Here is a 24,662-nt window from a genome sequence, read left to right on the forward strand (position 1 = left end):
TGCTGATGTGTTTTTCGTTCGTATGGATTCAGTAGTGTATTAATAAGTCATGTCAAGATGCTGAGAAAAATATAATTCAGCCGTTCTTGATTGATGAACAGATTAATCAATGCGATCAGACATAAAATAGCAAATCCAACAATAAATGCAACAATAGCGCAATCAAATAAATGTAATCATTTCAAGCAGTCAAAACACAGAGCAAGCAGGCAGGCAAGCAAGCCAGATCGATCGAATGGACCAAAAGAGAGAGAGAGAGAGAGAGAGAAAAGAGAAATATTGAAGGCATCAAGATAAAGGCAGCAGATTCGACGAAACAAACAAAAATATTGAATTATGTGGAAATTAACAAGTATGTTTTGCTTGTTAATGCGTCACGTTTGACGTCTTTGGTGTAGTTTATCATCATATATCTAAAGAAGCATATATTAATCATTGCAATGGCAAAAAATATGAGCATCAAACTGAGGCTGCAACCAGGTAAGCCACTTAAATGCCGATAATGTAACTCACCATCTTCCTTTGTCTTTCGATCCACCGAATGAGATAAATGAAATGCAGAAAAAAAAACAGATGTTTTCGTACGAAAAATATATATAAATTCCTTTATTTTTACTTCATATATTTTTAATCGAAGAAGTCTTTTGCATTTTACGTTTCAGTTTTGTTTGCGTTGGTTGACAAAAGTGAGCACCGAACAAACCATCAATGCTCTCGTGTGTGTGTGTGTGTGTGTGTGTGTTTGTATGTGTACTAAAACAATCAACGTACAAAGAATATCGAATTACCTTTTCGAAATGACACAATTTGTACATTAGAATTATTAAGTGGCAGCAATTATAATGCTATTTATAGTCTCTATCCGATACTTATTGTTCTAGCGCGTTAATTCTTTTTCAAAGAGACCTTGTGACCTTACTCTTAATTACTAAGCAGTGTATTTGTTCAATCACAATTTTTTTTTTTTTATAATTTTTTGAAAAATTTCGCCTTTCGAGATACTTGACACATAAAAATTGTCTCTGTCGCTTGTCGTTCAAAACAATTTTCTATGGGAAAATAAACAATAACGCCATGCAATAGTAAAATTGTTAATCTGAAACTAGATCATGCTAATAATTCTGGATGAATAAGATTTTGTAGTCGTTCATAAATAAAAATTCAAAATGACACACCAATTCTTATTAGAATAGACAAGAAGCGTTGTCTTGAAGAAAAAAAAACGACACTTAAATTTAAAGCTCTTCGAAATACTAAAATTGTATGTTTTGACCTAATCTCTAGACATATTATATTTGTATTGTGAGGAATGTGTGTTTGCTTAGTCTAGTGCTGCAATTAATTCTACTTTTGTAGCGGTCACGAGATCCGATGCGGTTGCATTCCGTGCGATCGGTGTTGTATCGCTCCCTGTGCCGGCCAAATTGTGTGTCAAACTGTGACGCCTTAAATCACAATTCCTTCTGAACACTTTGCCACATGCTGAACAGTGATATGGTTTGATGTCGGTGTGAGTTAGGAGGTGCGTTTTTAGATTTGATCGTTGATTAAAACTGCGGCTGCAGATTGCACATTTATGTGGCGATTCATCGAGGTGAAGAATCTTATGCACGGCCAACGTTCTCGATTGACAAAATCCCTTGCCACATTCGGTACATTTGAATGGCTTCTCCTTCGAATGTATGTATCTATTTTCAGGGAAAAAAAAAGAGAAACAAATGTGAGATATAGACAGAAAGAAAACATCATAAAAATGAATGATTATCGACAGAAACACCGAAAAACGCATGATTATGTTAACTAATTGGGGAACATTAAAAACAAAAAACAGAGAAGAAAAAACTAAATAGTTTTAATCGATCACATCGAGCAGAGATAAAAAAAAGGGGAACAAATCATACGCGTATAAACTAGCTAAACAAATAATCAACAAATTATTATGTATTGTTGTGTGTATTCTATGGAAAGAGACGAAACATGCTTGCCGACGGCAAACCATAAATTATTCCTCATGCTGTTCGGATCGATGGTCCGTTTTTTCACTCTACGCGGTCGAGCTTTGCAGGAGAATGGGGGAAATGAAATGGAATAAAAGACAACTTCGACGCCGATAAGAGAAATGACACAAACTTGATTTTCGGTTTTTGTGTCGAACTTCAGAAGAATTATGGCAATGAACCGACTTTTAAACATGTTGTTCAAATATTTATTTAAGTGTGTCTTCTTATGCTTATTTTGCTCTTTTCCTTATTTTTATGTCAATAAATTATGAAACAATTTAAATGTTAAAAAGATAGACAAAACCGAACAAAAAAAAAAGAACCGAGAGAAAAGAAGAAAACAGCTGAAAGCAAAGGTGTGAACACGCGGAACAAGAAGAAAGAAAATTTTCATCGGAATTGTGATGATATTTCATAAAAATAAAATAACAAAAAAAAAATGAAACTGATAACCCATTGAGCGCGCCGTTCAAGTGGAATATTAAATAAAATCAAATGGAGAGAGAATCCTAAATGCCGTTTTGTTGTTGCTCCGAATCAAACAAAAGAGAACAATGCAATTGAGAAAATGAAAAGTGGAGAAATGATGATGGAATATAATCCAAATGCCAATTGAATTTACTCATAATATCAAATGATTGAATCATAGGAGAGCAGAGCAACATAATATTGATTGAAATTCCACTGACGCACACAACTCTCGATCGATAAATCAAAACCTCAAGCACCAATTAGCACATCATTGCGTGTGATACAGTTTGAATATCAATTACACAAATTTGATACGTATCAATTACCTGTGGTCTCTCAGGTGATCCTGTCTTCGGAATGCTTTGTTGCATATGTCACAGGAATAGGGCCGTTCATCAGTGTGTGTTCGTTCGTGTATTAGCAAATTGTATGACTTCGTGAAATGTCGACTGCAAAATTTGCATATAAATTGCTTCTTCGGACGTGGCATTGTTCCACTTAAAGTGGTGATCGTTTCAGTTGGTGAGCTCAAATTCGATCCCTGTGAACTAGATAGCTGCTTTTTTGCACTAATTTGTGGACTGTGTTCAGTGTCGACGACCGAATGTTGTAGTAATTCATTTCCAAACTGCTGAAAATGGCCATTGAATAATAAATTGGATAAACCGTTGTTTAGTAAATTGATCGAGTGTTCACTGGGCGAATCAAGTGTTGTATCAAAGGCGAGATCATCGTCAGCATCGAGAAGTGGCAGATCATTGGATTTATGAACAATATCAATACCTTGACCATCATCAAGTAATGGGTTTATATACGATTGTTCAATAATTATCGAGTCATTATCAGCTGAAGTGTCTAGGTTTTGATTTCGGGCGGCAGCTTTTGTGAGTTGGAGAACATCTGCTTTGCTCATGCGTTGCAATGCCAAATAGTATTCTAGCGCTTGATAGCTCAGTGCAGCTTGTTGAAGGGTAGACACCATTGTTCCTTGTAATGATAAAACGTAAGCAGCTGCGGCCAGTTCGCCAGAGGGTGGTGTTGATAGCGTTCGAGACGGGCTCATCGATGATACCTTGGTATTTTTTGTTGTTGTTGTTGCTTTTGTTGTTGTTTGCGGTGATAGCCTAGCGGCTGTCGACGATTCCATCATGGGAGATTTCCAGTGAGTTGCGGGCAAATGCAATAAAATTCTCGTTAGACTTTTGTTTCTTCTATCTTCTTCTGAACGCGATCGAAAAACTCATTTACTGAAAAACACACAGATGATCTCTCTCCTTCTCTTTCTCTCGGCGAGTTTCCAATTCTCTTCGTGATGTTAGGAATTTCAATTTTGAATTTCACAATTCTTTTCGGCACACCAAACGGTTCTATATTTGCATAAGCAAATTGATTCTGTGTTTCAATTAATGGATTAATTTAAAATGATCAGTCTTTCGTTTTATGTTTTGATTTTTTGAAATGAACTTTGTCACTCAGCTCAAACTAAAAAAAAAATAAAACTTCACAATTTGAATATATCGGAACAATGAAATTTTTCACTATTTTTTTTTCTTTGTTAAACAAAGCAGCAGCAAATTTAAACGATAAAAAAGCGATTGTTTCGCAACGAAAACTGTAACTGACGATAAAGTGCATGTGATACGTGCGTCAGAGACGCAGTATTAACAAAGTCCACAAAGCAACTAAACGGGCAGTATGTTGAATACTATCGCGGACCTGCTGCCCTCTACATACACACACAATTTTCGTATACGTATATGAACCACCGATCCGAAATGGTGAGACGGTGCACAAACGAATGGAAACCCAAATGAGACTGTAGATGTGTGGCTGCTTCACATGCAACAGCACAACGATCACCTTCTTGAGTGAGTGAGCGAGCTTGCGCTCACCTACCATACCAAAACCCGTACACGCTCACACACCAAAACCAAAACCAAAGCAATCCGAATGAATGATGGAAATGGATAAAGAGAGAGAGAGAGAGAGACCACGATCACGGAACAGAAATGAATACAACGAAAAAAGAACATATCTTTTTACATTTGTGAACTCAAGAAACAACCTGAAAATTCAGGTAACAAATACACATTTTATAATTCTCTTGTAGTCATTTCGTGTCAAAACGAAGACGTTAAGAAACTGGGAGACGGAAGAGAAATAAAAGTAATCTCTTGAAGCACGAATACACGAAAAGCAAGTTTCAAGCATCGATCCAGTCTCACTCTCTCTCTCTCTCCCTCTCCCTCCCTCCCTCTCTTTCTCTCTACGTAGGAGATGCTCGAAATGCGATTTTTTTCCGCTTCGTTTCGTATTTTTCTTCATTTTTTTTTTATGTATTTGCATTTGAATGTACGTTGATTTGGTTTTTGCTGTGACAGCGCAGTCGGCGTGTGTTAGTCCAAACAATGTTTCTTCACTTGCATTTGCTGCATGGGCCAAATAACAAAAACAAAATTAAGGGAAGGCGCGCGCAACTCAAGACAACATTTCACATTCAAGGAAAATGTGTTGCTGTTACAGTTAATAAATGTTTAATGCATCACGCTTCGAAATGCATTATCGAGAACATTTCGGATTTGCGATCGTGTCGATGCAATTTTTTTCCGCCTGCAATCTCTTTCTATACTTGATATTGAAACTTGATACCGTCTGCAAACAGCCTCGAATGACATATTGTCATTCGCAATTAAAATGTAAAAACTGCATTAAATTTTTATAACGTATCAATTTTTACAACAAACTTGATGACCCATCACCGTTTTTTTATGTGGTGACACGCGGCACAAATATTATCTAACTTTTGACACTGCTCAGCCATTTAATCAGCAATAAAAAAAAATCTATGAAAATAGTATTAGTTTTCAACGAAATCATGTTGCGATAATTGTTTTATAACACGAAAATTCTTCGATGATAACTGTGCGTCAAAAGGTTGACATATGAACATCGCACAAGAACAATATACCACCCACCCAAAAGATCACACTCAACGAAGTTATTAAATCAAATTCGACTCATTTAATGAACACTTTACGAACGAATGCAATAAAAATTGCGTCAACATAATCATTCTGAGGAAGTTTGGCATTCAGAGTGTGTGTGTATGCAGATCATTTGAGCGGCACATCGAAGATTGAAATATGGGAAGAAGTTGGAGAGAGCGACAAAAGTGAAGCATTCTTTTGCTACACACGTCGAGTACGAATGCTGAGCAGAATGCCGATTTCGTGTTCACATGATGGAAAAAGAAGGTGATCGGTTTCATAAAAGCATCCAATTTAAGTGATATGTCATGGCTAATTTTCTGCTCGCAGACTTTTTCTGTGCTCGGGCAATGAAAGCGCGCGCCCGCACAACTCCATTCTTCTTGCCAGACGCATTTTACTTAAATAAATCTAACTAGTAAAATTGAAACGCGTTTTTTTCCTCTGTGCCGTAAATTATTATTATTCTTACCAAATTGGCAATTTTACGAATGTGTAAAAATAAAGAAAGCAAGAGATAATCAAGCAATCGACATAATCGCATGCATATTTCACGGTAAGCCATTGTCATACTACGCAAACAACAACAACAACAACAAATACCCTGGCAAAAACGTGAGAAAATAAATCGTGGTAGACTTTATTTTTTTTCCTTTCGTTCTTTCTTACAGATGGAATAAAACGAAATGGACAAACGGTGAAGTGATCACCGAGCATCTTGAGCAATTACTCGCCAAAATTGTGTTTTTAGGTGCGTTGAACACTACTTTGAAGCATCGTAACACACGCACTCAGATAAGAATGCAAACACTTTCGAAAGAAAAACCATTTTCAAAGCATAATTTTCATAACCGCATTATTTATCTATACAAAAGATGTGATAAAATAGCCAGGAATTTGACCAGGCCATATGGCCGTGTAATGATAATAATAATGATCTGTTATTGTGTACCTGGCCGAATGGGGAATGCGAACGAAAGGTTTGCGTGATTGGTTTGACCGGGCGCGGGGTGCAGAGAACACATGTGAAATGTGAGCCAAGAGACAGAGAGATCCCTTTCATCTGGGCCATTTGTTCATCTGTCATCTTTCGTTTAGAACCTCTACTTTGAAATGTAAATAAAACGGAACGATTTTGTGATTAGTAACATGTTGCTGTTGCTTGTCCAAACGAAAATGAAATTATTCGGCTTGAGGTTTGAAGTCGTCGCATGCAACAAGACTGATTCAATCAAAATAAAATGATGGAACATGATCGTTGTGTGATCGTCGAAGGTGCAGTTGTTTAATAATCAATTCATGTAAATATTTTAATGAAACGATTTCTGAATAATCTTGTTAACAATTGATTATTTGATGATTAGGCGACTGAATTTCATCTTTTCGGAGTCCACTTTTCATATTCATCTTCTTCTTTTTTTCTAAATGAAAGAGAAAAAAAAAAGAGAAATGCGAATACAATTCTGCGCGTGGCTACATGCTCAACATTGTTTCATCAATGTTATATCGTGTCAAGCGGGTTTGCTCTTCGACTAATTTTGCATCAACATTATAATTTTCAATGCAAAAAACCAAGGTGTGGCATTTTCCCTCTCTTTCATATTCTGTTCTTTCGTTGCAGTTTCTTTCGATGGATTTTATTCTTTTTATTTTTCTTTCGAGTCTTGTTGATCTCGTCATCCTCCTTTACTTTAGCTTCATTCTTCGACTCTTGTCTCACTTTTCCGTTCAAGTGTGCAAGTCTCCTTGCGCATTAGTTATCTGCATGAAGCACTTTCATACCGGGTGTGTGTATTGAACAGAATCATCAGACATCAATTCAAATCTAGTAACACTGAACGAGCAAGACGCACAGAGAACGAAATTTTTTTTTTAACAAACAAAACAAAGACGCGAACAAAAAATTGCGCAAACCAAAGTGTCAATGGATCTTTCTTCTTTTGGTTCAACAGAAAGTTGGCTTTTTTTTTCGGTGCAGCACGTTTTAATTCAGCGCCCGTAATCCATAATTTCAATAAAAATCAACATTATAAAATTGCATTTAACAAGACATGAGCATTTCGATAACAGAATTTATATCGGCTTTCAGTGGACGCTCGCATTTACGCAACGCAAAGATTCATTTGAGCGTTGTTGAGTTGATTCGTTTTGGTTGTGCTTTCAGCATTATTTCGTTTTTCATTCTTTTTTCTGCATTGGCTTTACGCCCGTTCGTCTCGCACTTAAAGAAATAAATTTCGACGCCTCGCTTATCGGTTAAAACACCAAGTGCAACTTTAAAATGCTCACAACAGTCTACATATGTAATGCAAATGTTGTTGATGTGTGTGTGTGCAATGTGCATATCAATTGCTTCACGTGCCATACTATTCGTATTCATTCGCGCTTGCTCACCAATGCGCGAACAGATTAAGAGAAAAAAGAAAACGGCCAGCAACAACACATTTTTAGCATTGGTAATTTGTACAAGTCTTTTAACGATCGGTGGTCTTGCATGTTTGTCATTCTTGTAGAAAAATTAAAATGTCCCGGCCGTGTTCATTCGCCAAGCGGATTCGTCGACAAGAATGTCGTTTTCAATTCTAGTTCCACATTTTGAAATTTATGAATGATACACTATCTCAATGTGCAATGTGCGATGCACATTGCACACGCGGGCCCCGGTGGTGAAATGGTCCGAAACAGCCTACGCCAAATAAACGACCGATGACCGCATGAACTTGATGTAAATCTAGTTTTTATTACAATGAACCAGTCTCCGAATCTCGTCTTCTTTTCCTTCAAACGGCGTTTTCTGCTTCGGTTTTTTGTTTTCATTGGCCAAACCATTGTGCAAATGCATGTTTCATATTAAATTATAGTACATTCAATTGACTGTTTTATAAACACAAAAACCAAACATGCATAACACTTACGGAGTAATAATTCTTAAATGCTATTTTTCCAGCATTATTCATCGCCGTTGCGATCGGTGCGCATGAGAATCGCTCGAGGGCTACTTGGCATCTCTAACTCGACCCAAGCATATATTTCTTGCAGAAATCTATTATAGATACACTTGGGTGCATTATGAAATATAAATTATTTATTGGAGAAGCAAGAGAGGGACGATGGCTGAATATTAAAGCCGAGGCTTCATTTATTTCTTGGAGCATTTACTTCTGTAGTGTACGTACAAGATTCATAATTAAAAAATCTCCATCATTTTCTCACAAAACCTGATGAACTATCAGCGAAGGGAGGCTTTCCTGCAAACCAAGTTCACTTCGAGCCAAGTTGTTCGCATATTGAATTATTTGAGTTTTCATTGTTACCAATTCGTGGTCAATTTATGAGGATGGAAAAAACAATGTATGTGGCCACATTTGCCGTGTTTACATAACTTTTATGGTCTAATATACACGTAAAAATTGTTCTCTAATTTAGACACTCGCCAACAAAACGCTCAACTTCACACTCAAACAAAACCTGCCAATCACTGATTGGGGTTTTGTGTGTCGGTTTCTAGCATTTTGAAGCTTGTTTATTTTTTTAAATATTTACCAATCGATTCTCTTTTTATAGGTGCTGGCAAAACAGATAAAGAATCATCGATAAGAATCTTTGGTTATGTGAATTTCTTTTCATTTTTTTTTTTTTTTTGAACAAGCCGAATGCCATAATGTCGATACCACAAAAACCATTCATCAGCGGTTGATATTTTGCTAGCTAAACGATAACACACAGTTTAATCAAAGAAAGAAAAATTAAACATGAAAAAATACCGAGAACCGTCAAAACTAACTGATACCTTCGCAACAGCAATTTTTTTTTTGTTCTCTTCCGATTCTTTGGAAGTTTTGCGATTTCCGTCATTCGAGTGGTTCGACCGATAACTGCTCTTGCAAACTGTACGATTCTGTTTACTCATTCGTAATCAATTCCACTGCCAAAATGCCATAATGCAGTGCTTTCCCAACGAAAAAAAAATACTGATGGAAATTTACCCATAAAAACATCGTTTACAGTCACACAAAATCAAGGTTTTTCATTGCAATTTTTTGCTTCTCGTCTGGACCCTTGAAAATTTTCGGTGCTCAAACTTCGGTGTTTATAATTTATTAGGTTCATTATTACATTCTGTATAAATAAATTGTCAACAAGTACAGCATTGTCGTACACACTTCATTTCAGCGAATTAACACCAATATCAAAACGAGTCAGTTGGTTAGTATTAAAGCTGGTTTAAGCAGCGGGATATCGAAATAATCGCTTACACGGTCTACGTGCACAAAAAGAAAAATTATATGCTTATACTGTGTATGACTGGTTGGTGTGTGTCTGTGTGTACAAGCAATGTGTATGTTTATGCGCGTAAATCGAATCTTTTCGGAGTGTTCACAAATTGTGAAACGCCAAGCAGCGCGTGAGCCGAACCACAGAGGAGGGAACAGAAAGAGAGAGAGAGAGAGAGAGAGAGAATGAGATCCTTTTCCACTAATAATGTTGCTGTTACGTCCGAGTTTCGTTCAAAATGTTTTACATGATATACATTACGGATAAATGGGTAAGGGAATGTGAACAAGAGAATCAAATAATAATCACTTGAGTAAAAAAGAGCAAATGAGAGGTAATTAATTTCAATATTAAATTTCAAAATTCACATTGTTGTTGGAACTCACCGTTGGGCACACCGTATCTCATTGCGCATACTGAACGATTGCATCGTTACGGTTCGCGTTTTCCACTCTCAATCACTTTGGAAAAATGTGAAAGAATTTTTCAAGTTTTAAATAGAATATTGAATATGAAATTCATAAGAGACGAATGATATTCGTCCGAACCGGCCGTTGTTTGCTCGAAACATATTTCATTTCGCATTGAGTCGTGATTTTTATGCCGAACCGTTTTGCTCAAATATTTCGGTGATCACAATTTGATCTTGGCAAAACGACAAGAGATGAGCATAAACTAAACATGTTTCCGGTGAGGAACATAATCAAGATGACAACAAGCGATATTATGGTTGGCTCAAGCGACTGTCGATAACTAGGCCCCGGTGAATGCGCTTAAAAATATGAATGGCCAGCGCATTTCGACGAAATGTCCTTGTACATCATCAATAACAAGCGATTTTTCAGTAACATCCATAAATTATGTTGGTAATAAAGTCACCTTTGTCGCTTTTGTTTCACAAAACATTATAAATAAAATCGAATGCACATATCAACATTGGAAGTAGGAAAGCGCATGTGTGCACTGCGAACGAAGCCGCATGGAAGCAGGCCAGCAATGACGAAATATTGTGAATTACCAGTGCATGATGATACATGATGCGAAAAGCGAAATGCATAAAACGGCATCGCCGGTTGACCACATCCGTTTTCAGCACGCGTTCGCAACCACATTTTCAACTAGCATGTTCTTCGTCGCGATTTGATCGGTATCGATCGATCGACCGGACGGTTGTACTGAAATTGCTGTGCATTATGAGTGTGTTCGCTCTCTTTCAATGTCTCTCTCTCTCTCTCTGTCCATCTTTCTGCTGCCCATTGCGATCGGTCCACACTATCTGATCAGCATTAGCAATGTTTTTGTTTCGTGCTCATTTTCCAATGCATAAATATTCAAATATACATTTAATGGGATGAATGCGCCGCGATAACACTTTGTCGCTAAAACAGAAAAATGACATGCTGAGTGAAGTATCCCATTGAGATGCTTATCGCCCCCTGCCGTCACACTGGATCGCTCGAAAATTGTCCAAAAATAAGCGCACTTAACACAAAATTTATTGACCTTTATTTTCATTCAAGAAAAATGAGCTAACTTCATATACCCAATATTGTATTCCAAAATCGCGACCAATTTCTTTTATCAATCGGCCAGAATCTGTTTCTAAGGCTACAACGCAAGGTTTTGGCGCTTTCACAATCAATTTTTTTTACGTATTATTAGCTTGTCTGCTAGCTTAGTCGATTGATCAACGTGCTGCGAGACTTTGACAAGATTTGATCCTTGAAGAAAAATATATATACAAATATTTCCAATCAGAACTCGAAAATTGGTAATTGGCAAACAAATGTAGAATTAAATTATTATTTCAAAATTTATCATAATTTTTATTACAACAATAATTTTCGCTTAGTATTAATTTACTCAATTATCCGCAATTAAATATCTAGAACATGCCTATGACTTTGTTTGCTCTGTGACTTTTTCCTGCTTTGGTCCAATCAACTCTTTGATTAGCCGCCATGAAGTTGTGCTTTTGAAAAATGTCTACCCAAAAAGAAATTGACACCAATTTGGCGCTGGTTTGCTGCTCTCACACCACGCTATACACAAGTGTGGTGTGACAGCAGCAAGCCAGTGTCAAACTGGTGTCAATTTCTTTTTGGGTAAATGAGAGAAAAATGGGAGACTTTAGATAATTGTATGATTAAATGGAATGAAGAACGTAATGTCGAAATTACATCTGTTTCATTTTTCAACTCGTTGAATTTCTCTCTGGCTATTTTAACTTCTTTGGTGATTTTTCGCAGGCCTTCAGCTGAGTATTTGTTTTTTAATGTCGCGATAATTTCATCTATATTGGCGAGAACCTAGACAGGCTTTGTTATGCGCTAAATCCATCACGCTGAATAAATTCATGCGATAAATTTATGCGATAAATGTGATGCGCTCACTTTGCGGTGAATGAAGTCTGTTGCTCTTCACTTGAACAAACAAAGCATGAACGTTCATGCGTGATCAAGTGAAGAGCAACAGACTTCGTTCACCGCAAAGTGGGCGCATCACATTTATCGCATAAATCTATCGCATGAATTTATTCAGCGTGATGGATTTAGCACATAATAAAGCCTGAGCCTAGAAAGAAATCCAACTAGTTGCAATTTTCGATGGATCTTAATTAAATTCAACTACTTACTTCGAGTATTTCACCATTTCTCACTGTGGTCACCGATTTTAGTGCAAGTGGAGTATATGTTATTCCCGTCATCACATCTTGTAAAACGTTCTGTTTGCAATGAAATATGGATAAATTTAACTCTTCCATTTCCTTCGAAAGTGAAGGAGTGGTCGAAAGTAAGTTTGGTCAAATTACGGATTTGTTAAATGGATTTTAATTGTTTTTTTTATTCCAGGATTTTGTGTGGGATGAACTGAACACCGCAGTTGAATCAGTCCACCATTTGATCCAAGATTCCCCTAGTAATATCCCGGAAGCAAAAACTATGGCGAGAGTAAGTATTTTGAATTGAAAATTGATTCTTCACCAATAAAAAAAGACACAACGCAAAACTATAATAATCATCAATAAAAATCATCAACATATTTTATTCTCTTCCCGCGACTATGTCAGGATCTTTTGATTGATTTGACATATACATCAACAGAAAAGATGCTTGGACCGCTTTTTCCACTATTCATTCTGCTTAATCTTAGCCCAAAACTTCAACTTGTATGTATTGCAACTATTTGAAAATAGGATTTTTTCCCCTGATTGCAATAATAAATTATTAAAATGTCCTGAACAATGGGGTCGCACTTACAATGCTTTGAATAATACAGATAATTTCATTCAATCACTGAAATACGTCACACCACAAGACATCGAAAGAGACGGCATCTATCAACAATCCGTACACGAAATCGGTACGTTATTATCTTTATCAATTGATTGTTTCAAGTGAACAATTGGATTGAATAAAGTGATATCATTTCAGCTTGAGTACATGCGAAAGAGAACTCTTGACCCAACAATGAATATGGTTCAAAAGAACGCTATTGGAACCTGTCGAAAGTTTAGTTCAAAGCCTCAAATCTAAAATTAAATGAACGCTGAAGACTACGCTTATTGGAAAGAATTCGAAGCAGTTTTAACAAAAGACTTCAAACATTGGATTGCCTATCGGTTCTTAGAAGGAAACGATTTGTCCAAATCCAAAGCCAAAGATATTAACGAAAAATCAAAAGAAAGAGTTGAACGTTTTGTTTAATTTCTTTCCATTATTATGATAAATGAATTGATTCTCACAGAAAAGTGTTAATACTTTAAAATTAATTTTTCTTTTCAATTAAGAAACCGTCCAAAGCCACCTACGTATTGTAAACACTGTGGACATGTTGTAGATTAAATAGTTTTACATGCAATGAGTTGAAATTATCTCAGGGAAAATGATGAAAAATAAAATGAAAGAAAAAAGTGTCTAAAATTCCAATATGAAAAAAACCTTCTTGTGCAATCTTTCTTCCATTCATATTTTTGGTTGCATTTGAAGAACCTACGCAAAGTTTAGTACACATTAGAAAACAAACGAAAATGTGGTCATGTTACAGAATTTTCATCAAGTTTTACGACTCAAACCGCCAATTAAGAAATGAGTCTGTGCGGTATATTTGAAGCGGTGGAGGTGAGAAATAAATTTATTTAAAGTTCATCGGAAACCGCTTAAACAGCCATCCGCACTTCTTGGTTTTGCTTTCGTCTTGAATTTAGGCGAAACTTTGTTGCGTATTCGTTCGGTCTTTTTGTTTCGTTGCCAATAAAATGAATTGTCTTAATTGATATTTCTTTGAGTGCGTTTGGCCCTTCGAGCAGATGTATCGAGATCATCGTTGGTTTTGCAAACATTGGCGGTTGATTTGTTCATGCAACTGGCATAAAAAAAAAAACAAACGAATGTGTTAAATATGCCTAAGCCTGCGGCCTGGGCGTTTCTCATACAAGAATCGTTAAAGCCTCGGCAAATTAGAGCAAAGTGTTTTTGTATGCAAAAATAAAGAGCGATGCCATACACCGCCCTATGAACGAAGAAAAATTATTGCATGTTTGCCACACGGCGCCAAACTACTTTTGCGCAGAAGGCAAATACGCAGTTATAATCGCTTTTCATTCATTCAATTAAGCTTTTGATCGTTCCGCACACAATTTGGCTAACAAGTGATTTTTGTTGGTCGGCCGGTGCAAGTTCCATGGCCGAAACCGAATGAAAAAACCAGCCAACGAACGAATCATGCATGAAGTAAATTAAGGAGGAACACTGTGGAAAAAGTCTGTGAACAACTAACCTGATATTTAGTCATGAATAACCGGCTACCGAATTGACCAATGTAATTTTGGTGTTTTTTTTTTCGTTCATTGCGAAGATCATAAAACAGAACAAAGTTGTTACTTTTCAAATGGTTCATATTATTTTCTCATTCAATGGCACATCACCTTCTTCAGTTTTAGTGAGCGTTTAAGGTAATAATGTCGATGGATTTTTTTTAAAAAAAATAACAATGCAGTAATGAATTGATCGTTTTTGATTTGGGTTCAGAAATAATGTAAGTTTTTACGACCTTTTTTTTTCGACGAGGACACATAAAAATCTCATTTGAATTGACGATTACGTCTGTGCGCTCCAGTGTACTAAATAGCACGTTTGGTGTATGATCCCCCAAAAAACCAAACGATCAACATTCGAACGAGTGGCGCTATCAAATTATTCCATTATTGTGTGCTCGTTCAATCATTATAAAATGTTCGATTTTCTTACAGTGGAACGGCAAATTGATACTTTTTTCAAAACGCGCATACGATTATGGCCGCATCTCCTTACCCACATTTGAGAACATTTCACCGGTCGACGCATTCCCATAAATTAAATTACAACGGCTATAAAAACAAAATATAAATTTTTTTTTCTCTCTCTCTCCATTCTGAATTTGAATAGTCTTAAAACTCAAGCTGTAAACAGATAAAATCCTATCAAAATCAAAAGTCGTATAATAAACTAATAAATAATAATTCTTTATACATGAAATATAACATGGATTTTAAGAAGAATACAAAATGTAAAGAAAAGATACTGTGATCGTTCACAAAGCGTACATGTGCTCCCTGCTCCACAAACAAAGGAAAACGATAGCCACATAAAATTAATTCCGCCACACAACAGAGAAAAAAAAGTGACCAGAAAAAAGTGCTTTTATCCATAAAAAGTGAGCAACAAATGGTCACATTTCGATATATTTCATAAATTCATTGGTTTTTAAGGAACACGAAATGTGTTCGAAATTTTATTGGCTTTAATGATAACAAAAGATGCACCCAGTTGAATCTGATCGTTGATAGTGTTCTATTGACTATTTCCCACTATTTTGAGCCCTTATGCAGGTTAAGGTAGTCTTTTTTCAAAAAGAGAACAATACCGTTCAAAAGAATAGACCCGTTTTGGTAGCAACTCCAGAATGAATAGTCTGCATTTTTTAGCAAGTGCAGAGTGGCTGCTGTAAATTTCGATTTATTGACACTTATGATTGCACAAACAAATTAGAGCTTGAAATGGATTTCACGAATTTTTTCTCCCATTCGCAGAAAGGAACACAACGTGCAGGAAATTAATCCGATTGCGAACTCTCTTATGCGCACGGGAATGGAATGTTTCGCTATTAAATCGTTATTACAGGCGAGCAATCAATCGATGTGTGCTGTCATTTGGTCGTTATTTAAATTTGGATTCGGATATCGCACAAGCAATTTAAAAGCCATCTTCTCACTCGCTCTCGCTCTCGCTCGTTCGCAATGACTAATGGATATATGATACAGTTTTACGTTTTGTGTACGAATTTATTTATTTGATTTGCCTTAGGTCATCTGATTACTCCATTTATATGCGCTTTTTTATTTTTTGTGAAAAGTGCAGAAAACAACCGTGTAAAATGAACCAATCTGAAAATGAAACGAACCAAACACGGACAAACGAACGAAAAAGAGAATTTACATTTTGTATTAATGGCCAACAACCTGGTCTATGAGCACATGATTACTTTTAAAGAACACCCGCTGCGCTTCTGAATTGAATATACGGCTGCAGGCTAAGAACAAACGAAAAACATCTTCTCGCCCAGTGGAATTGTATTTGAAAACCCATGTGGCTAGTGATAATAATTTCTTGGTCACTTTCGTCGTTTGGAGCCGTGAAACGTTTTTGGGACTACGCGCTGCTTCGCGCGCGCGCACACACACACACATACACAATTCAACACACGCATACGGCCCGGCTACTCATGAAGAACAAATAGTTGCATATTGACCGGCCCAAAGAAGGGAAAATGGCTTTTGGTGCATGGCTTAAAATGCACATCTAAATAAAATAATTCTTTAAAACCATTAAAAAAAAAGGCGACGAGCGTACGCGAAATGAACCACGAAATGGATGTGTGTTTGACCGTCTTCACCGTTTTGAAAGATTCATTCTCGGCTCTCCATTTCTCTCACTCGTCGTATCGTGAATATTCTTTTTGTTCAGCTCCTGGCTCCCACAAATTGTTCATTGATGATAAACAATATTCTGGCTAAATGTGCGTTTTTGCATTTTCAGCATATTAAAAACGGTTATGGATCATAAATTAAGTGTGAGGCCACGGAATCAAATAGTCTGTTAACTGATAGTTTGTGCAGCCCCATTTTAATAACTTCCATATAGCCACTGTTTAATGATAGCATTCCATTCGTGTTGGCATGTGAATTTAATAAACGTATGGAAATTTGTTCTCGTTTTTTTCTCCCTTCTTCTCTCGTTGAAGAAGATTAAATGGATTTGATGCATTAACAACAAAAAAATGTCGACGATCGAACGATATTCATCGCCAATTGTGATTTATACACGTTGGATGATTTACCAAGTTTGAGCATTCTTTATTTCTATATGAAAATAGAAAGAATGCGTCTACCCGAATGCAGACATTTGTAGAAATTATAATCTGAGATTTTGAACTCTCTGCTGTGAGTGCCACATGAGAAATCGAGCAGAAAAATGAAAATCATTAAAACACCGAAAAAAAACACAACGTTCAGTTTTAAATTGGTTTTCTGATTCGTGCTGCTTGGTGTCTCGGTTATAGAGAGAGAGAGAGAGAGAGAGAGAGAGAGAGAGAGAGAGAGAGAGAGAGAGAGATTGCTGATGATTTTTCGGTATACGCGTGACAGGCAACATGTGTTTTGTGCACACACTGCACACTTATCGACACACAATGCACAATGCGCAAATGACTTAAATTCAAGAGAAATGAGAAAAAAGCAGCATTTATGATATATGATAATTTATTGGCTTCTTCTTCAGGATCTGTGCAAAGCCTGTCTAGGAAAATCCATCGAAAATGATGTGTGCATTTGACTTTGACTACAAGTAAGTCCAAGTCATTCGCCGACCATAGCAAAAATGCGCACGGATCATATCATTTTTCATGTCGATCGATTAATCATCGTCAGTATTCTGTTGGTTTTTTGATTAACAAATCTTCATCCAGAAAAATCAATATCTCTCAAACGAAACGAAACAGAAAAAAAAAACAACAAAACGTATAAATGATTCCAAACGAAAATAACATTCCATGGTCCGAACCCGAAATGGCATCAAGACCAAATTGTTTTAGCTACCGAACAGACGTTTCAAGTATATAAATGGATATCTCGGTAGAAGCGGTCGTGCAATTTGGACAGAGGATGTTTTACTCTTGATGCTAACCCTGACCCAAAACATTATTAATGATTGGTTTGCTTTCCGAAAACAGCACACTCAGTTTTCATAAATATCATTGCGATGCCCAAAAATGTAATTTAATTCTTGGCTTCCTTTACTTAATTTATAATTGTGCAGGCACAACATGGAGAGCTTCTTCATCATCGTAAGCGAATGACTTATGGAATCTGAATCGAAACCGAATGTGTCTGTGTCTCTCTGTGTGTGTGTGTGTGTGTTTGATTTTATTCAGTCGTATTTGTTCATATTCATGTTCCTATTCGTCTCACATAAACGCCACATAAAAACAGTCAATGAATTTGTTGGGATCGGATTAACGTCATAAAAAAGAATTGATCATTGGTTAACAGTTGGATGGCACTAAAAATTGGCACAAAATATTTTTACTGAAAATATTATGATTTTTCATTCATTTGTGTAAAACCGCAAATAAAATGTCTAACAATGATTGGTATTTAGTGATTTGGCATGGGAAACGATCGATTGTCTCACACCGCACCATATACATACACACGCACGTTGTCCTTTCTCAATAAATAATAAAATATTATGATTATGGTTGATACAAGTTATAGTTTATAAAATTGGCTCAGTGAAATCAATATAATGTCTATATAAAAATGATTTTCTCACGTAAATAAATCATCCTTTATTTGAGTTTGTAGCTTGTTCGTAACAGGCGAAACGTCATTTGCGGTTTAGTCAACTTTTGAATAATATAATCCTGGAAATTATTTGATTCTCATGGTGCTTTGGGGTTTCTCTATCAATGTGAAAAATTAACTGAAAAATTATCATTCGTTTTCTGCTTACATCAAAATATATGTATAACTGAATCACATTTCGATGCCACCACACAGAAACCACAAAATAATAGATTTCTTAAAAAAAACCACAATTTGTTCGGTGATTAGGTGTTTTATTTTGTTTGCATTGAACTAACGATATACGCGATCTGTATTGAGGCGAGGAATTCATTGCGAGAAATTCACTGGAACTGTTTGCAGAGAGAGAGGCAGAGAAAAAAGCAGAGACAATCTACATAATTAAGTGCCATTTCATTACTGTAACTATTTTTTCGAGTTCCGAATGTGGCAATATTAACGCACCAGAAAGAAATAGGAACAAAACAAAAGCGCTCACGGACGCGCGCGCGCACCTGAAACTTATTGTGTGAACAAATATTTGAGGCATTCATGCATATTTTAATGTTAACCTGATGATTACCGTTGAATCACTTCGATGGAAACAAGTGGAATTATGATTTATGAACAAGCTTATATTTGTTGTCATTGCAACAACATCAAACAAAATGCTGCTTTGTCTCGTTGAATTCAAGTGAAAGATCATAAAACGAAGAGACAACAAAAAGACACCAAATTCTAATTCGTTTTCATATACACTCACACACACACATGCACACACAAAGAAAGAGAACTGAACTGATCAGTACCTGAGAGCAGCGTTGGTGTTGTTCTTTGTTCGTCGTATTTTTTATGATTTTTTATTGTATTTAATTATGAAAAATGATCATCGCATGAGAAATGGAAAAAAATATGCTTGAGAAAACAAGTCGTTGTTATGTGTGTTTCTTCTCCTCTGTTGTGTGTGTCCCCATGCACCTCTTGTTCAAAGATTTATCAAAAGAGTTGCGTAAGTGTTTTTGTGTCATTCCATTGTAATCAAATAAATTGTCAATCATTGGTCATAACCTCCAGTGTTACACCTGAAAACAGCCGAGGGAGAGAGAGAGAGAGAGAGAGAGAGAGAGAGAGAGAGAGAAGCCAATGGAAAAAATAGAGTGTAAATGTGTGACTGGACAAAAAGACAATGACGTTGAATTATTCATATCGATATTCGAGGCAAACAATCGACAAAATATCAACATGTCATCAATTATTGCTTTTGAGTGTTTGTGTGTGTGTACCGTGTACCCTCTGATCGAAAAATGATCATGAATAGAACCATTCAAATTCCAATTCAAAACCATTGATTTCGATTTAAAAGTGGAACTTTGCGCTGCGGCTGTCTATTATTATCGATTTTTAAGGTGAAAAAGAAGTAAAATAACGAATTTGTTACTTTTGTCCTTTTATTCGTCACCTATTGACCCAAGAGCAGAAGGGAATTTTCAATAAATGAATTGAATTGAGCGAAACCGTCATCATTATGAACCCGATAATAAAAGTCAATAATTGTATAAACGTGGAATTTATAATGTTTCGTTTATGAAAAAAAAATGAAGAGTCTTGCTCGAAATCATCATAAATATTAGGATTCACCTACCTTGTTGTAGCTAGGCCGAATTCCAGCACAGTGAAATCGGTGTGTGGTTATGAAGCGGTTCAATGAAGGTTCATTGTTTGTAACGATCTTCGGTTTTTTCTTTCGGATTTTCCTTCTTTTTGAAACGATAAACGATTGCTAAAAAATGGAACTGCGCACTGCGTGCACACAACAATCATGTCTTTTGATGTGATAGTAAATCATTAGTGTGAAGCGAATTTGTGCTGATCGTTTTTTTTTTTTTGTGAACGAACATTTCATTCATCAAAAACCCATCACAATTCACACTTTCCGAAATGTGAATGAAAAATTCACATCAAAGCAAATTTTTATCAATGACATTTTCATAACGAAAACATTTTTTTACGGGAAAAATATCCATTTATCTGATATTCACGCTTTTATCAAATTAATCATCGGAACGATTAGTCATTTAAATGAATTAAAAAATTAATGATCAAAACTGGGGAATAATCAACATTTTTGATTCAAAAAATTGTTTATTCACACAAAATCCGAGTTTTTTTTTATGAATCAAAATGCTGCATTTTTCACTCAATCGAATTGCCATTTTTTCATTCATCAGTTTCGAACAAAAAAAAAACGATTTTCGAATTTTATTGCTTTTTCGCTTTAGTCCAAAGTGCAAAGGCATCGTCGAACCAGAGCCGTCATCATTCAAACTCAAGCACTGAAATTGATACTGGAACCCGATACACATGAACATAAAAGTCGACTTTTTCACTTATCAGTCATTCAAAATAGACTTGTCTAACGCAATGACCAGTTAGACGTTGTGTAATCGTATGCGGCGCACTTGTGTGTGTGTCAAGTCCAATGTGAAATGGTATCTCGGTTGGCATGTTGCATTTGGGTGGGCATTTTCTTGTGATTGTTTGGTGTTGGTCCGATTTCAGTGTCTGTCAAGATTTTCTTCAGGATGCAATAAATTTGTAGTCAAGCAGCATATGATGTTTTTCACCTTAAAAACAAATACACAAATAAGAAAAATAAACCAGCGCGCCTTACTCGCCACTCTGATGCTGGCCACACTCGCATCGCCAATCACTTTTAAATGTTACCGAGTGCGGTGACACAGGCATCACCAATCGGGGCGAGCAGAGTGAGAGAGAAAAGAGAAAAGAAAAGGGAGAAAGAGAGAGAGAGAGAGAACACCATGTTTAAACCACAATTTTATATTAAATGCTACATAAGGTGAGACTAAACGATAAAACAATGGAAGAGAGATGAAACAAGCATCAAAACAAATAAATCAATTTGAAAACATTTTAATCGAAATGCATTACGCATTTATTTGTCACCGCATCGTCCACGATTACACATGGCCATATGTGACCAAATCAACTGATAACATTTAAAAAGATTTCCGAGGTGTCAGCAATTAATTTTCAATAATGTAATTAATGTGTGCCTCATCTTGCCGCAACAGATAATCTCTTGGAAAGAGACAGAGAGAGAGAGAGGATAAAAAAGGCATTCCGTTGAATGTTTTTATTTCAGCGGTGGCGAATTGATCGAAAAAAGAGAATATATCGATAGCCAAAGTTCAGGTTTGGGACAATGACAGGACAACAACATCAGTCGATTCAGGCTTGTGAAATGTTTTGCATGTCGTGCGAAAAGATATTAAATGAGCACGCGTTTTATTCTTACGTATTCAAATTGTATCACGCTTTTCATGGGGCGTTTGGCTAACGCTTATAAAAATGTTCTTACTCAACGGCATAGACAAATTTCACGTCATGTAACTAAACTAACAAGGAAGTTAACACTATCGGCCGTACTATGGCTACGATAATTTGTTAAATAATAATTGATGTCTCAGTTTAGAATTCACACGACGAATATGTAATTAATGCTTTCAAGACTCTGGCCATTCGAATTGCCGCCTGTAGTGTGCGAGCAATCAAGTGATAACGAAAGTTACAGAATTTTTAAATAAGATGAAAGAAAAAAGAATTGCTTGAATTTCACCTTTACTCTTTTAAAGTGCGTATCAAAGAATATAATGTGTGAGTATATTCAACGGTTATAAAGACATTTTTTTTCTCCATCGGTGATGATACTTATCTGTCATCTGTTTCTTTTTTTTTTGTTTCAATTCAAACCAGCAACAAGAAGAGAATGAAGGGAAAAAACCAACGAAGAAATACCACAGCTCAACTTTACTTCATCAATAGAGCACACACGAGCGCCCAATCCATGTTTGAAAAAAAAAATGTTGGTTTCGGTGCAGAGCGAACGAAAAAAAAGTGAAGGTATGTGTGATGGTATTAATTTTATAGATGTATAACACAAATTTCAGAAGATCAATTTTACTGATATCGATACATTTCGAGGGCACGTCTTCTTGGTTTTTTTCTCGCACATGCACTCACTGTGTGCGCGATAAATTATAGCAAGTAAGAGATGCATATATGCTCGAAGAGAAAACGAGAAACAAAACCGACCGAAGAGCCAAAGAAAGAACCAAAAGAAACTAAAACAACCACACGATAACACTCGGCTCGACGGTTTTTTTTTTCTTCTTTCCTTCTCTTCTCTCTTTAATTTTAAGTGCATGCACATCATTTTCACTCGGTCCTTTTTCGTTGTGCACGGTTTTTTTTTTTTGGTTTTTCTGGTGGCCCATCATCAGTGTGAAATAAAAAAAAAACACATTCGAACGGACTATCAACTGAACATTTTTTAAGAATGGTCGTAAATTTAGTTGGTGGGTGACAAAAACGTCTCAACAATGTGTCGCCTACTGATAACGTGTGTGCGTGTGTGATAGATTCAAAAGCTGTAAAATTGTTGGAAAAAAAGTCCATCGTCATATAAAGTGGAAGAGACCGAGACTTGATCGCACTTGGGCATCATCATCGCATGGAAGCTAAAAGTGCGTTTGCGTCTGATGTCTACATTTAATACGAGTTTCTGTCTACGTTGACCCAGCCTCTCGATTCGGTTGACCACAGTGATTGAAACAGAAGAAGTTTCAATTTCAAAATAACACAAACAAAAATTATTATTGACAACTAATTGAGAGACAGTTTTCAAAAAAAAAAAAAAAACAAAACAAACGAAACAAAGAAACGCGCGATAAAAAAATCCCATAAAAACAAAGAACACACCAAACGAAAACACACACACACACACACATTCATATATAAATTTCTGGATTTTATGCCTTTTTCTTTGTGGGTGTCTGTTTGAGTCAATTTCAAAAAGCTGATAGAAAATTACGAATGGTGTCATTTCGTTTTATCCACTATTAAATGTGTTAATAAATTTTGCTGACCATTCCTAGGTGGTAAAGCTCACTTAATCGATACGATCGATCAATGCACCGCGCCGTAAATATGTCTGCTTCCATGTAACACACAAACGACACTATTGCCATTGCATTCGGACGTTGTTCTTGTCTTCTTTTCGCAACGATCGGGTTCTTCTTTTTTTTTTTTATCGCCAAACGTCTTTTCTTTTGTTGTTGTTGTTTTTGAATTTTTGACTTGGACATTCACACCTCTGAAAACCTGATGAAAGCCCGTCGAAATCAGTTGTATTTCCTCCATCCGACATAACGTCACGTACACGCATTGTCACAATTTGTTTAAACCGCATTCAATTGAGCAAACAAAAGCAATGGAAATAATAGTGGTATTTTCGGCTCTATTTTGTTCCACTGTCAAAATCACTGAAGAATTTCGGTAGCGTGTTTAAATATCATTTCCATTTTATCTTCTCCGTAATAAATATACCCGAATTCTCTGTGGAATCTCATTTGAAGCCAAGCGACGGTATTAGTCATCCCGATGCAATATATTGATAAATCGCATACATCTGTGTGAGCGATGCAAGATGCTGAAAGAAGCAGAAGAGAAAAAAAAAAAAATATTTCACATGAGTGTCACTTGTCTTGCCGGGTGAATTATGTGGTGCCATATTCAATGGAATTTTTCCCACTTGTATATCTTCACGTTGATCACAATAGCTGATACAGTACCTGCTTACGGATTTTGTCGAGTTAAAATGTCACACGAAATTTCGTTCAAAACTAACGAAAAAAAAAAAATAAACGTTTAAATAGATGTTATAGTCGTTTATATATATATATCCTTCACTTGCTTTCCACCATTCACTTGCTCTTTTATTTCGGGATAGATTTAATTGAGACGCAACGCAACTCTAATCTTATGAATGAAAAAATGGTGTCAACAAATACAGCACGAAATCGGCTAATTTCCATTTTTGTCACATTTAATTTATGATTGTGGATTTCACATGTATGGTCGACCACCTTAGATCGGACACTTTGTCAATTTGATCAAGAAGCGAAACCAAATTTCACGACGAAAACAGAAACACCATTAAAATGCGGCGAAAAGTGTTGGACGAATACA

The 24,662-nt window shown here is 36.2% G+C and overlaps 2 protein-coding genes across 2 annotated transcripts in view; one reads left to right on the forward strand and one right to left on the reverse strand.

Annotated features, from left to right (window-relative positions):
* Positions 1-24,662, forward strand: part of LOC129569261 (protein drumstick) — a 141,439-nt gene that overhangs the window by 28,588 nt on the left and 88,189 nt on the right. The gene's annotated exons all lie outside the window — the stretch shown is intronic.
* Positions 644-4,141, reverse strand: LOC129569256 (protein sister of odd and bowel). Its single transcript, XM_055447933.1, has 2 exons — positions 2,798-4,141; positions 644-1,688 (listed from the first exon to the last, which is right to left on the reverse strand). The coding sequence occupies exons 1-2, from the start codon at positions 3,619-3,621 to the stop codon at positions 1,322-1,324; spliced, it is 1,191 nt and encodes a 396-aa protein (XP_055303908.1). The 5' UTR covers positions 3,622-4,141; the 3' UTR covers positions 644-1,321.

This window comes from Sitodiplosis mosellana, unplaced genomic scaffold (genome assembly GCF_009176505.1).
Source record: "Sitodiplosis mosellana isolate CC-2019 unplaced genomic scaffold, AAFC_SMos_1.0 Smas_scaffold_30, whole genome shotgun sequence".
Lineage (NCBI taxonomy): Eukaryota > Metazoa > Arthropoda > Insecta > Diptera > Cecidomyiidae > Sitodiplosis > Sitodiplosis mosellana.